The sequence below is a fragment of the Mytilus galloprovincialis genome, chromosome 1 (assembly GCF_965363235.1).
Source record: "Mytilus galloprovincialis chromosome 1, xbMytGall1.hap1.1, whole genome shotgun sequence".
In the NCBI taxonomy this organism is placed as follows: domain Eukaryota; kingdom Metazoa; phylum Mollusca; class Bivalvia; order Mytilida; family Mytilidae; genus Mytilus; species Mytilus galloprovincialis.
In genome coordinates, this window is record NC_134838.1 from 27,251,607 (window position 1) to 27,265,714 (window position 14,108).

At 31.9% G+C, this 14,108-nt stretch overlaps 1 protein-coding gene across 1 annotated transcript in view; it reads right to left on the reverse strand.

The window, feature by feature from the left end:
• Positions 1–14,108, reverse strand: part of LOC143070875 (putative methyltransferase-like protein 24) — a 93,592-nt gene that overhangs the window by 37,282 nt on the left and 42,202 nt on the right. Inside the window, exon 7 of the mRNA XM_076244988.1 lies at positions 9,435–9,488. Coding sequence (XP_076101103.1) covers positions 9,435–9,488 — 54 coding nt within the window. The remainder of the gene's footprint in view (positions 1–9,434; positions 9,489–14,108) is intronic.

The following is a 14,108-nucleotide window of genomic DNA, read 5'->3' on the forward strand; positions in this document are numbered from 1 at the left end:
ATGATTTTTTTTTTAATTGTCATGTATCCCTTCTTTTATTAATTGTACCAACTTTCATGATTTCTTTACTTTGGTATATGTGTTAAACATGTATTTTCTACTTCAGATGTGATGGAACAGATGACCTAACTGTCTCAGTTGATGCTGGCTGGCAAACAAGAGGAAGTGGTAGAGCATACAACAGTCTGACTGGTAATTAAATATTGACTAAAAACATTACAGATCTATATTTAAGTTTTTTCTGGATACAATATACATGTACAAATGTAAAAGTATTACTCTTGTATTTATTTGACCTGGTGGGACAGTGTATAATTGTATAATTAATGTAGTAGTAATCTACTGTAACTTTGATAGTGTTACAAATATTTCTTCCCAATTATGCTATTTGTAGGTGTATAAAATGTATGATATGATCAGTATATTGATAAAAAAGTAATGTCTCCAATTATTTCTGCCTGCCAATATTATTGCTTAAAGCAAAATTATATGAGCATAAGACAAACATATGTGGCATTAGGTGTTACCCTTGACCGTCTGCCTTTATATTGGTCTGTCCAATATTTAGTTAACATATGAGTTTTTCACATTTTAATACAATGTTTATTTCAACTAACCACAGATCAGTATAATAAACAAGATTCGTATGATTGCAAATGAGATCCACAATAGACCAAAGGAGACATAAATTAAAAAAATATATGTCCCTTCAACAGTGACCAAAGCCCATACAGCATAGTCAGCTAAAAAATGTGAAACAATTCAAATGAGGAGAAAAAATATAAGTAACACATCAAAAAACTACAACCACAAAATTACAGGCACCTGCATTTGGTCAGACACATAGTACATACAGATTATGGCATTGTTAAACATGTGAGGGATTACCAACTCCTCCACCTGTTGTCAGTGATGTAACAGTACAACATGATAACAAACTAAAAAAATCAGTTGAAAAAGGCTTAACTCATCAAATGTATACATCGAAATAAATCAAACAAAACCATATAGAGTGGAGGTGGCCAGGTACTTGTTTATCCCAACAAGAAAATGACATTAAGTACTGATCTGAAAGAACTCACAGTTACTGACACCTGATTCTATGCCAACATTAACTAATACAAAAAATCAGGCATCTAAGACAAGCTTGCAGTTCAGTGGTGTCACTTTCACTTTCTTAAGTTATGTCCCTTTTCTGTTTCACCAGCTGAAGCATCTGTGTTTATAGAGATATTCATATTTATTTAACAGGGCATTGCTCAATGATAGGTTCTAAAACCGGGAAGATTTTGGGTTATCAAAGTCCTGTAGAATATGCCAGAAAGCTGAACATGAAGGTAAGATAGTAAGAAAACATACATGCAGAAAGAACTTTACTGGGAGTGCAAAGGCCATGGAACCGGACAAGGTGGAAGAAATGGTCACCGACAGTATAGAAAAGGGGGCAAAAATCACAGCCATTATTGGAGACGAAGATACCACCACTATTGCAAGACGTAGGGCTAAAGTTGATCCAAGAATAAAGAAACTCTCAGACAGCAACCACATTAAAAAAACCTTTCAGTTCCAGTGTATATGATTTAAGAAAAAAACATTCCTGTCTCTCTCAAAAAGTTATTAACTACCTGATTAAATGCTTCGACTACCTCATAGCTAAAGGCAAAGGCAAGCCAGAATAAATTAAACAACATTTAGATGCACTGTCAAAGCATCCCTTCGGAGACCATAGTGGTTGCAATGTCAGTTGATGTAGGTTTATTGAGGAGTCTGGTCTGAAATATAGGTCATTGCCATTTGGTAAACCTTTACATGACAAATCTTTTCAAACTTCACTTACAACTTTATTAGAGAAATACAGAAAAAATCCAGAAATGCTTGCTAATCTAGGAAGCACCCAGAGCAATGAGAGCTTTAACAAAAGTGTTGCCTCTAAAGCACCAAAGAATAGGTTTTATGATGGTTCTGGAAGTTTAGGCTACCGTATTGATGCTGCCGTAGCACAGAAAAACAATGGTCACCAATACACGGTAGATGTAAGGAAGTGTGTTGCCTGTCAGTGATATCCCACTTGTAAAAATGATTATTTTTTTATTCAAGGGTTTAAAACTTTATGTTATTTACTCGTCAGAAATTCTCAGAACAAGTTTTCAAGGGATAGATAACTACATGTAGTGATGCTAGTATTTTATGATTTTTTTTATCTTCTGAGAGTAAAAAAATATTTACATGTACAAATGGGTTATCAGACTGCATGTTCAGTTTTATGATTCACAAGTTTTATGTTTTCAGAAATTTGATTTATTATTAAACTGTTACAAATTTTAGAGACCAAATTTTATGGTGTACTTTATACACATATAATCCCTTTTTGAGGGAGAGTTTAATTTTTGCATGAAATGTTGGATACCCTCTCACCTATTTAGTTTTTTATTCATTGCTAATAATAAAAAATAGGGCTGTTCTAAATTTTAACTTATAAAGGAGGATAAAGGCTGCACTCAAAACAATTTGTTTTGGTAAGCTATGTTTTCCTAACAATTATATATATGTAAGAATTGTATGTGAAATTAAAAAAATATGTCATGGTATTAATAAAGTGCCCCTTATATCCCCAACCTCCCTACCACTCACACACCCATGTGTTTAATCTTGAACAGTCCTATTGAATGACAGTACATGTTTATCCATAAATGATAATGCCAAATAATATAAATAAAGAAAACGATCTATTGTCATCTGTCTCTTTTATAATCAAAAGTCTCATTTCATTTTTAGAGACAAACAGTATATAAGTGTGCATGTATAGTAAATCAACTATTTTTCTAGTAATTTTGTCATCTTCTTGAATCAAATGTAAAACCTGCATTGTTTTTGAGAATCAAAATGACTTTTATTCTCATTTCTTTAATATCATTTTCATTGCAGGTAAATGTATCAACAGGTCTATCTCCCGGGATATATACCCAGAAGCTTGCTACCCTCAGAGATCTTCAGGCTAGAAAGATGAGAGCTGTTGTCACTACCAAAGCAGCAAAACTACGCAGAATTACTTTAAAATCAAACCGGTAATTAAGCCTTAATTTTCGTCAGCACACTATTGTGGTTTTTAGCTCACCTGGCCCCTTGAGCCAAGTGAGTTTTTCTAATTACTATGTGTCCATTAACTTTTACAAAATCTTCTTCTTTGAAACTACTCGACCAAACTTAGCAACAATCATTATGGGATATTTTGTTTTAAATAAGTGTGTCGGTTGACCCCACCTACTAACAAAAATGACCCCCATGGCTAAAAATAGAACATAGGATAAAAGTGCAAGTTTTGTCTTTTATTTTGAAAACCATTATGAATGGGAAAAATCTGACTAAGCAAAAGGGTTTAAAATGTTGCGCTCTACCAATTGTCCATAAACATCAAAATTCATGTTGATATGGACTTGCATTTCAGTCTTAACAAATTTTAAAGGAATTAATAAAATTGTGACCCGTCTTACAACTTATTTACTACTACTGTGGATTCATTTATTTTCGTGGGTATCAATTTTCGTGGATAGAGAAAAAAAAGACGTTTCGTGGTATACGTAAATTCGTGGATCGCTGATTACAACAAAAAAAATTAGATACGTAATTTGTGGATTTCTTATTGATTTAGATCATATAACATCCTTGGTTCGATCAACAATAAAAAAAAAAAAGAAGGAATTCATTGAAAAAGTTTTGAATTGTCAAAATCCTCGCTTAATTGGTCATTTTAGGTTAAAGTGTTCATTGATAACTTCGATTACAATAATGGGCAGAGACAACTAATTATTTGTTTGTTTTACAATTTATATAAATTTTTGTCTGAATTCTATAAGGCATTCAAAACTTTGATTGAAAGCTAATTTCCCTAATCACGATATAATAAACAGCGATATAAGTATAAGGTGTGAAAATAAATGTTCCTGTCATAAATAATATTACCTAATATTACCTACGGGCAATATCCCCGTCCTTAATCCTATCGATTTTTAATCACAGGTAAACCAAACTATGACACGGTAATTAACAACTTTCACGTGTTATGTTACAATGTTTATCCCTAGTCAACACTATACTAGAACTGCATAACATAACCGGAAATAAACATCCAACTCCATACACATTTCTCGGGATTATTCTTCGTTGAATTCTTAAATTCGTGGTTCGCTGTGACCCACGAAACCCACGAAAATTGGTATACCACGAATAAAAATGAATCCACAGTAATATATAAAATAGAAGGTGTGGTATGATTGCCAATGAGACAACTATCCACAAGAGACCAAAATGACACAGACATTAACAATTATAGATCAGCCTTCAACAATGAGCAAAGCCCATACCGCATAGTCAGCTAAAAATAGAACATAGGGGTCAAATGCAGTTTTTGGTTATATCTCAAAAACTAAAGCTTTCAGAGCAAATGTGAGAAAATTGTTCAATTGATCAAGATCTATCAGCCATGAAATTTCAGACGAATCGAACAACTCATTGTTCAGTTACTGCCACTCAATTGGTAGTTTTAAACGAAATTTTGCAGTTTTTTTTTATTATTTTGATTATTATAAATAGGTATAATTTGTAAACAGCAATAGTGTTCAGCAAAGTAAAATCTACACAAAAGTATATATGACCAAAATTGTTAATTGACCCCTTAAGGAGTTATTGCCCTTTAAAGACGATTTTCGCAATTAGTCCATCAAGTTTGCTTACATTTAAAATCTTCTCTGAAAATTAGGTGAGCGATTCAGGCTCTTGAGAGCCTCTTGTTTTCAAAACACCCATCTTATCTGAGTGAAAAAAGGAGAACACTGACTTCAATACCATGTAATCTTACATCTAACAACAAGCTGAAGTAGCCCATATGACACAAGCATTCAGTACATATATACCGGAAGAGCATCAAGCAAAGTGAATTCATATTTTGAAATTAACCATTTGTTTTTCTTTGAATTTCAGGAATCAGAAAACATCTGCGTGTGAGATAAGAGAAGGTACAACTTATAAATCAAATGCAGCCCTTTGTGACTTGAAGAAAGAAGATATAAATGAAATACCACCTCCATCATCAAAACCTGAAAATAATGCCATGTGCTTGGAAGATGCAAAAGAATATACTCAAATATATTTTGATATTGAAGCTACAGGTCTCAGTAAGTTTTAAGCCATCACATTGTATCGATCATTTGTTGCGATTTTGCCTTTTTTGCATCATTAACGTTTTGATATACCATCTGGAAAACTATAAAAATTAGATGTTAGGATTAAAAAACAAAGAAATTATATTTCACTCTTGATGAGATACAGATATATTTTTTATTATACAAGACAGTTGACGGTAACAAACATTTGCTCTTTATTTAATTTGAAAGTAATAAAAATTCATCCTAGATTCTTTTGTTATTATTTTGAAATTAAGTTAATATCCAGCTCACTAATTACGAAACATATTAAACGATTTTATGTTCGTTTGACATGTACTTCCGGTTTACACCGGCGTTTTATATATACAGTGCCAGGTCATTTTCTATTAAAGGTTGGGAACAGGATTATCAGATATAAGCATTAAATTCACTGACCCACTTATTTGTTTTTCACTTATTTAATGACAAGAAATCAATCAGCTACATTTATTCTTTGATTTTTTTTACAGGTCGAACATCACACATTACTCAGCTATCAGCGATTAGAGGAGAAGAAATGTTTTCTACAGATATGTTGCCATCTTGTGAAATTACCTCAAAAGCAGCAGAAATAACAGGATTAACTTTTCAAAACAATTCTTTATTTTTTCATAATGAAATTGTGCCAGCATTAAACATGAAAGCAGGTCTTATTACATTTATCCAATTTTTAGAAAAATCTGAAAAAAATGTTCTATTTGGACACAATATTTTCAATTATGACTGTCCTGTGTTGTATAATGCTTTAGATAATTGTAATTTACTTTCTAGATTTGAAAGCAATATTTTAGGTTTTGTTGATACTTTGAAATTGTTTTAAAATGTATATCCAGGTCTGCATTCATACGTTAATCTAAATTATGTCTAACACTTCTTGATTTTACTTATGGTGCTCACAATGCTGAGGAGGATGTAACTGCATTGCAAAAGCTTGTCAAAGAAAAAATTCATAATACATGTCAAATGAAATCTGCTTTTTATTCAAAAGATTGTATTTTGTATCAATAATCCTGTTTGAAAAAACTACATCAAAATCTTCTATCATTGAAATTACTTATTAATACTAAGAGTGGGCTTAATTTTTATCATTTAAAGTTAGCGTTTACAAGAAATGGTATATCTGGAATTAAATATATTTTTACAGAAAAGTGTGGATCATCTGTTAGAGTTACAAAATCATCTAAAATTATTTCAAGTGTATCAGATTTTTTTGAAAAAATGTAAGGAAGCTTTTTTGTGTATTATTTTATCACATGTTTATACTGTACGCTAATTTTATGTAAGGGAATTCAATGTTTGCTATACCACTCTTCTCATACAAATCAATTTATGGCAATACCATATATCAATCAGAATGAAATTTTAGGAAATGATTTTACTTTGAAATCAAGTATTATTTGTGGAACATTATATGGACAAATTTTCTATATAAAGTAAACAATTATGTGCACTTTTGAAGCCGAAACTTTTTGATCGCCTTAAAGTAGTTATGCAAATGAATGATCTGAAAACTATACCAATACAAAACGACCAGTTTTTGCAATTTTAGCAAAACTGTTAGTTTACAATTTTTTATTTGTTATGGCTTGAATATTTACTTGGAATATCTGTCATTTTCTTCATACCCAGTTAACCCTCATTATGATGTTGTGATCCGTGCATTGTTATTGAATCTTGTGCAATTGTATTGGATCAATTTATTATTAATTTACCTTGAAAGTGTTTATGCTTTTCATACAAGTATATTGACTTAATCAGACCATGCTGTTTGGTGTCAGCTAAGGCTCCTAGTTGAAGACTGTACTTTTACCCCTAATATTTTACTTATATAAAGTATGACTTGGATGGAGACAGGATTGAATTATTGTTATAAGTTCTGTTTATTGTTAACTTTACATGGTAGGTCAATGCTATTTGATCTATGCAATCAATTGGAGGTGAACATGTCAGTCTGACATCTGTAATTGACTAAGTTAAGTTTTTGTAATGAAGTCTGTTTCCTCAGTTACCATATATGGTAGGCCAATGATACTTAGTCAATGGATTCATCCAGAATGTACTTGTCAGTCTTGTGTACACATGTCACCCAACCATGACCTCATTTGCATGGTCCAAACGTTAAAATGTCGTGATCAGCCTGTTTTTCAATATTCTTCATAATAGGTCAATGATATTTGGTCTACATGGACAAATGTATGAGGAAGATATTCTGAAAAGCTTGTGAAATTGTATTCATAAAATAAATGTTTGATCTAAGAAAATAGAGCAAAATCAGACATTTTCCCGTACTCTTCTTTTTTTTAAGCGACTAGCAAAAAATAAAGCGCATGATGATATATTTTTTTTTATTGGAAATTAAGGACAAATGTATGAGGAAGATATTCTGAAAATATTGTGGCGATGTATGTATTACAAAGATGTTTATTTTAAGAAAATAACAAGAAATCATGAGTTTTCTCGTACTTTTTCAAATTTTAACTAAACTGCTAAAATAACACAATTTGTTGATTGGTTTTATAGAAAAAAATATTGAAAAATGTAACACTGATATGTATTCTACTTGTTTTGCCACCAATAAAAATATTTGTACACTCTAAATGTATTGTGCATCATTTTTTTATAAGAAACCTGTTTCTCTAGCTTTTCACAACTATGCCATATATGGGTATATTTAAAATGAGTATACCGAAAAAAAGAGCGCATGAACCCATATTTGTTTTTACATTTTTTTGAACATCTATCTGTACTGAATGTAAAAAACCTGAAAATGAAGGATCTTATTTATTTTGAGTTTGAGCAGCAATCATCATTAAGTCTCAAATACTGTTCGAATATCTCCCTAAAATATGGACACTGCACATATCTAATAATATGATCTACACCCTGACTAAAAACATGTATAACTTATACGTTGTGTCTATATTTCTTTAAACAGTGGTGTAGTTAGCTTAACATCATTTTACACTTCTGTTAAAGAAGTAAAAAAACTGTGCATTGTCAATGTCGTATCAACTATTAACAAAGGCTATTATCGTACACTTGACAGCTGGTAGGTTACTCGGAAGCATGTGTATTAAAATAGAAAATCGAAAAAAAAGTTTGTCTTGGATTACCTTATTACCATTTTGTAAAAAAATATTGATATGAATTTGAAAACAACAAATCTTACTATTGAGCGAACCATGTTATTTGTATGTCATGTATGATTGAATGAAAGACCAGCCGTAGGAGGTCTTTTTTTTTGGGGGGAAAATCCTAATTCCTCCTAAACATTTTTGAAATCTTTAGCAAAATCTTTTAAATAACTATACATGTCAGTGCATGAAGCAATTTACAACCCGATGACGGTGTCACTTTGTTAGACAGTTATTGTACCATTATAGTTGATGAAAGGGATTCTTTGGGGGAAGGTTTTGTTTTGTTTTTGTTTGTTTGCTTTTGTTTTCTGTTGGTTGTTTTTGTTTGTATCTATTCTTTTATTTTTTTTTTTTGGGGGGGGGGGGGGGGGTCATGCCATTTCATCACGGAAGAGCAAATGATTGTATATATATTTTTAACAAATGAAACTAATCAGAATAACATTCTTTTGAATGCCAACACATGTGTTCTTAAACTATGAATCATGATTAGTTCTATACTCTTTATACTAGTTATAAATTACGCGAACATAATTGTATTTGGTCATTTGATGGAATAAAAAGTTAAGAACTGACACGACGAAGAGAGCACGAATATTGATACATGTAGAAGTAATACAGATAGAAAATTAAATAGTCATACATGTAGATATTGCTAATGAAGTATCCTATACATGAATGAGTCTAGCTTGGCTGGTTATAAAAGTGTAATGAACAGTTTTGCATTATAACATGCATTTCATATAATGTTTTTTTTTTATCGTAGCTATACATTTTACAAAAAAATGACATCATCAGTAACGAAATATAAAATGTTCCTCGATGAAGATTTTTGATATTTCAGTCTTATAACTGGAAAGAACACACGATAACCATAAAACGAATTGTATGTAATTGATAGTTAACATTTTAATTATAGAATAGAATGATTTTACAAATATTCTTTTTATATGCCGTTTTATGCCGTGAAAGCATATATTTTATTGAAAATTTGTATCGTTCCAGTTGATTCTTCGCAATAACGTTCTGAAAGAAAAATAACTCCATATATGTATCTAAAATATGGTATTACGATTTCATTGCATATTGTACTTACCAAGTTTTGAGGAGTTGTGTCATCTGTTGGTAAACCTCTACACTTATGGTAAACCTAAGAAATTGATGGATTGCTGTGTATTAAATCATACATATTTCATTACATTTGTTATGACTTCTGCTTATTAGAGTTAAAGTAAAGCCAGCGGCTTAACAGTAACGTCATTAAGTTGAAGTACTTCATATGCATTCATCAAACTAGTAAAACGTCTGTTCTGTAGTTCATGCCACTATACGATAGCTTAGCCAATATACGCAATATTGGTGTCTTGACCAGACGAACTAATAGAAGTTAAAAGCGGGATACAAATGTGTAGTGACAACACTCCTGCATGAGGATATTTTACCACAATAAGTAAAGTTCTGACTCGGATTATGAGGAATTTTTATGTAACTTAAAGCTGTCACACAGAAGACAAGAAGTTAAGAGAGCACCAACGAGTAAATCGTAGAACAAACTTAGGATATACATTGGAAATACATAAACTTCACAAGTTACCAAAGTTAAACTTACCTATACTTACTAAAGATATACTAGACTGACATTCATTTTGACTCCTATGAAACAGCAATCTACTAAAACTTACACTTAGTGATTAATTGAACTACTTAAAGTCCCTTCTACAAAGACACGAGTTAATGACTATAGGATTTTTTTTAATGACGACAATAAATCACGATAAAGCAATCGTCCAAACCTACACGCTCGTCCTTCTTGATTTACAGTCTCCAATTTATACAATCACTAGCATCTGTAGTAACTATGATAAGACTTCTGTAAGAGGTTTCGAGCCCCTCGAACATACAGACGATACATGTACGTATTGATCACCAATAGTCCTGTCATCTAAAGTTAGGTAAGTAGTAGATACATAAAAATTAAGCAATAGAACACCGATCCACAAACCCGATTATATATGATTTACGCAAAGCGCTTTTAATACGATTTTAATAGCAAGGAAACTTGAGCAATACCGGACAACGTAGAATGGCCAATCAAAATATCATATGTTATATTGAAACCCGTGTTTGTTAACGTGAGCTTAGGAACTCATGCAGATGCAAATATTTTGCTATAAAAGGGAGTACGTTAGTAATTCATAATAGAAATGGAACCTTCTAGTTTTTATAAAATTGAACTGTTGAGGTAATGGAAGTAGAGGCTCTAAAGAGCCTGTGTCGCTCACCTGTATTTACAGATGCTTTGGAAATCATGTAAAATAAGGTTAAAACCATTATTTATAGTATAAGAGATCATTACATACTATAATAATATCTAAGATAATAGCAAAACACTGCAAAATTTCCAAAAAAATTACAAACTCAAGAGTAGCAACCCAATAACTGGTTGTCGGATTTGTCTGAAAATTTCAGGGCAGATATATTTAAATCTGGTAAATATTTTTGCCATCAGTCAGATTTGCTCTAAATGCTTCAGTTTCAGAGATATAAACTAAAAACTGCATTTTACCCTATGTACTATTTTTAGCCATGTCTGCCATCTTGGTTCACGGGCAAGGTCATTGGACACATTTTTAAACTGAATACTCTTATGATGATTGTGGACAAGTTTGGTTAGAGTTTGTCTTAGTAGTTTCAGAGGAGAAGATTTTTGTAAAAGATAACAAAAATTTAAGAAAAATTGGTAAAAACGACTACATAGGGCAATAACTATTGAAGGGGTCAACTGACCATTTTGGTCACTTGACTTATTTGTATATCTTACTTTGCTGAACATTATTGCTGTTTACAGTTTACACTTATCTATAATAATATTCAAGATAATAACCAAAAACGGCACAATTTCCTTAAAAATACCAATTTAGGGGCAGCAACCCAACAACGGATTATCCGATTCATCAGAGTAAATAGATCTTGACTTGATAAACAATTTTACCTCTCGTCAGATTTGCTCTATATGCTTTTGTTTCAGAGATATAAGCCAAAATCTACATTTTACCCCTATGTTCTAATTTTAGCCATGGCGGCCATCTTGGTTGGCCGGGTCGTCTGATACCGTTTTTAAACTAGTTACCCCAATGATGATTGTGGCCAAGTTTGGATTAATTTGACCCAGTAGTTTCAGACGAAAAGATTTGCTATAATGCACACAAAATGTACTCACTTCACGTCTGATTAAAAAATGCTATCCCTCTGAGGTATAAGCAAATAGATGCCTCATAATAGACAATATTTACAATACTTGTCATCTCAATTCTTTACTTCGAGAAACTTAAGTCCTTGATTCATAAACATTTAGAACGGAAAACGAAAATAATTCGTTATCAGATGATCAGACATTATTTAGTATAACATAGATGTTAATTCATTTTCGAGACTAGAGCGTTTTACAGTTAATTTTTCACGTATTATTCAATAAAATTGAGAATGGAAATGGGGAATGTGTCAAAAAGACAACAACCCGACCTTAGAACAGACAACAGCAGAAGGTCACCAACAGGTTTTCAATGCAACTAGAAATTCCCGGAAGCGTCCTTCAGCTGGCCCCTAAACAAATACATATGTATACTAGTTTAGTGATGATGAACGCCATACTAAACTCAAAATTGTAAACAAGAAACTAAAATTAAAAATAATGCAAGACTTACAAAGGCCTGAGGCTCCTGACTTGGGCCAGGCGCAAACATGCGGCGGGATGAAACATGTTTATGAGATCTCAACCCTCTCCCTATACCTCTAGCCAATGTAGAAAAGTAAACGTATAACAATACGCACATTAAAATTCAGTTCAAGAGAAGTCTGAGTCTGATGTCAGAAGATGTAACCAAAACAAAAAAAATGACAATAATACATAAATTACAACAGACTACTAGCAGTTAACTGACATGCCAGCTCCAGATTTCAATTAAACTGATTGAAAGATTATGTCTTCATCATATGAATATCAGGCACAATCCTTCCCGTTAGGGATTTGTATCGTACCATCATAACATATATGAGTAGAACATAACCCGTGGCATGTCAATAACTTGGTTTTGAATAAATGTGTTTAGTTCCGATGCAAAGACGTCGATTAAAACTACTTTTTTCGTTTAAAACGGATTACTACCCTTGTGAGTCCCCGACACAGTGGATGATATTGATATCCATTATCTTTCCCTTTTTTTCTCACTGTTTAATCTAATAACTTCTCTCCATTAAGACTCGGATAACTTGACCTATTCTTACTAGTTGAAATCTTAAAAAAAACAAACTATAAATAACGATAAAATCCATGGTGAACTTTTCTAAATTTTATCATGAAACAAAAATGACAATCTTTGTATATCCGGTTATCCAAAATGTCCAGCAAAAGCTGTAGTTGCTTAAATTCTTGGTTGTCGGAACTTCAACAAGTTTCTTTTAACAAACGCCATTTTAAGATGAGGACAATGCCCCCCCCCCCCCCCCCAAAAAAAAATGAATCAATGAGATAATAATAATAATAAGGTTTGTGTGATTGTTAACTATTAAAATTTACCAGTAAACTAATTTGACTGTCTAACAAAGAACGATATGTATGCGTTTCTTTAAGATATGATTGAAATTAGTCTAGATTAAATTATAATCCTGGTACCTTTGATAACTAATTTCGAAGTTTTTGACCAATTGCAAACATAAAATATTAGACACGAGCAAAAACGAGATCAAGTTTGGCATGCTTGTGAGTGACGCGAACTGACGAAAACGATACACATTGTGTCGAGCAAATGATATTTTACGATACCTATACTGTACACAGGGAAATAGTCGCAGTAGTTTTATTTTCGCTTTTATTGCGATAAGAATTGAAACACGAAAAAGTAATCACCGCGAAAATATCAAGGAAACTCAATTTATTACATTTACTTTTACAAATTGTAACTTTGATGGAGAGTTACCTCATTGACACTCATAACACATCTTCATATATCTACGTATATGAATAGAATATATATATAAGACTACTGTATAACACTGATTTTATAGACGACCCATATATATCTGAAATCATAAATGCATCTCCTAATGAAAAGCAATGTTAGAAGTTATGAACTTAATGCAAATCAGTACACCATAAACATGGAAGCAAACATTACGGATATTGTTATGTAAACAACACGCCTTACAATTATGTTAATGATACATGTCAATCAGTAACAAAAGTATCACCTCGTTGACTCCACCACACAGAATAATCAGCATTAATCATGACAGCATTCTATTTTAATTCACTCCTAATTTGGTCTACTTTTCTGTTTATGTGTTTTACAAGCAAACATGACAAACTTGTTATCTTCTATAACATTAATGAACCGAAAAGAAAAGATTTCTGATTGATTTTATTACTTGATTTAAGATATATGTAAAGCTGATTACTTTCAAAATCATTTATGAAAATATTTTATATGGGCCACTGAGCAATCGCGAATTTAAAACGGCGCGAATTTAAGCTTGTGTTAGTTAATCGCGAAATAAAGACGGCACGAAACTTTCCAGGTTTACAGAAAGAAGAAGATGCTCTACGATTGCCAATCAGATCTTACATTTACATGATAAAAGTTAAAAACTAAATATCAGCGTACATCAGTCAGCAATGAGTACAGCCTATACCACATAGTCAGAAAAGTAGAAGGTTCTGATATGACAAACATAAAACATTTAAACAGGAAATATACAGAATGTATATACAAAT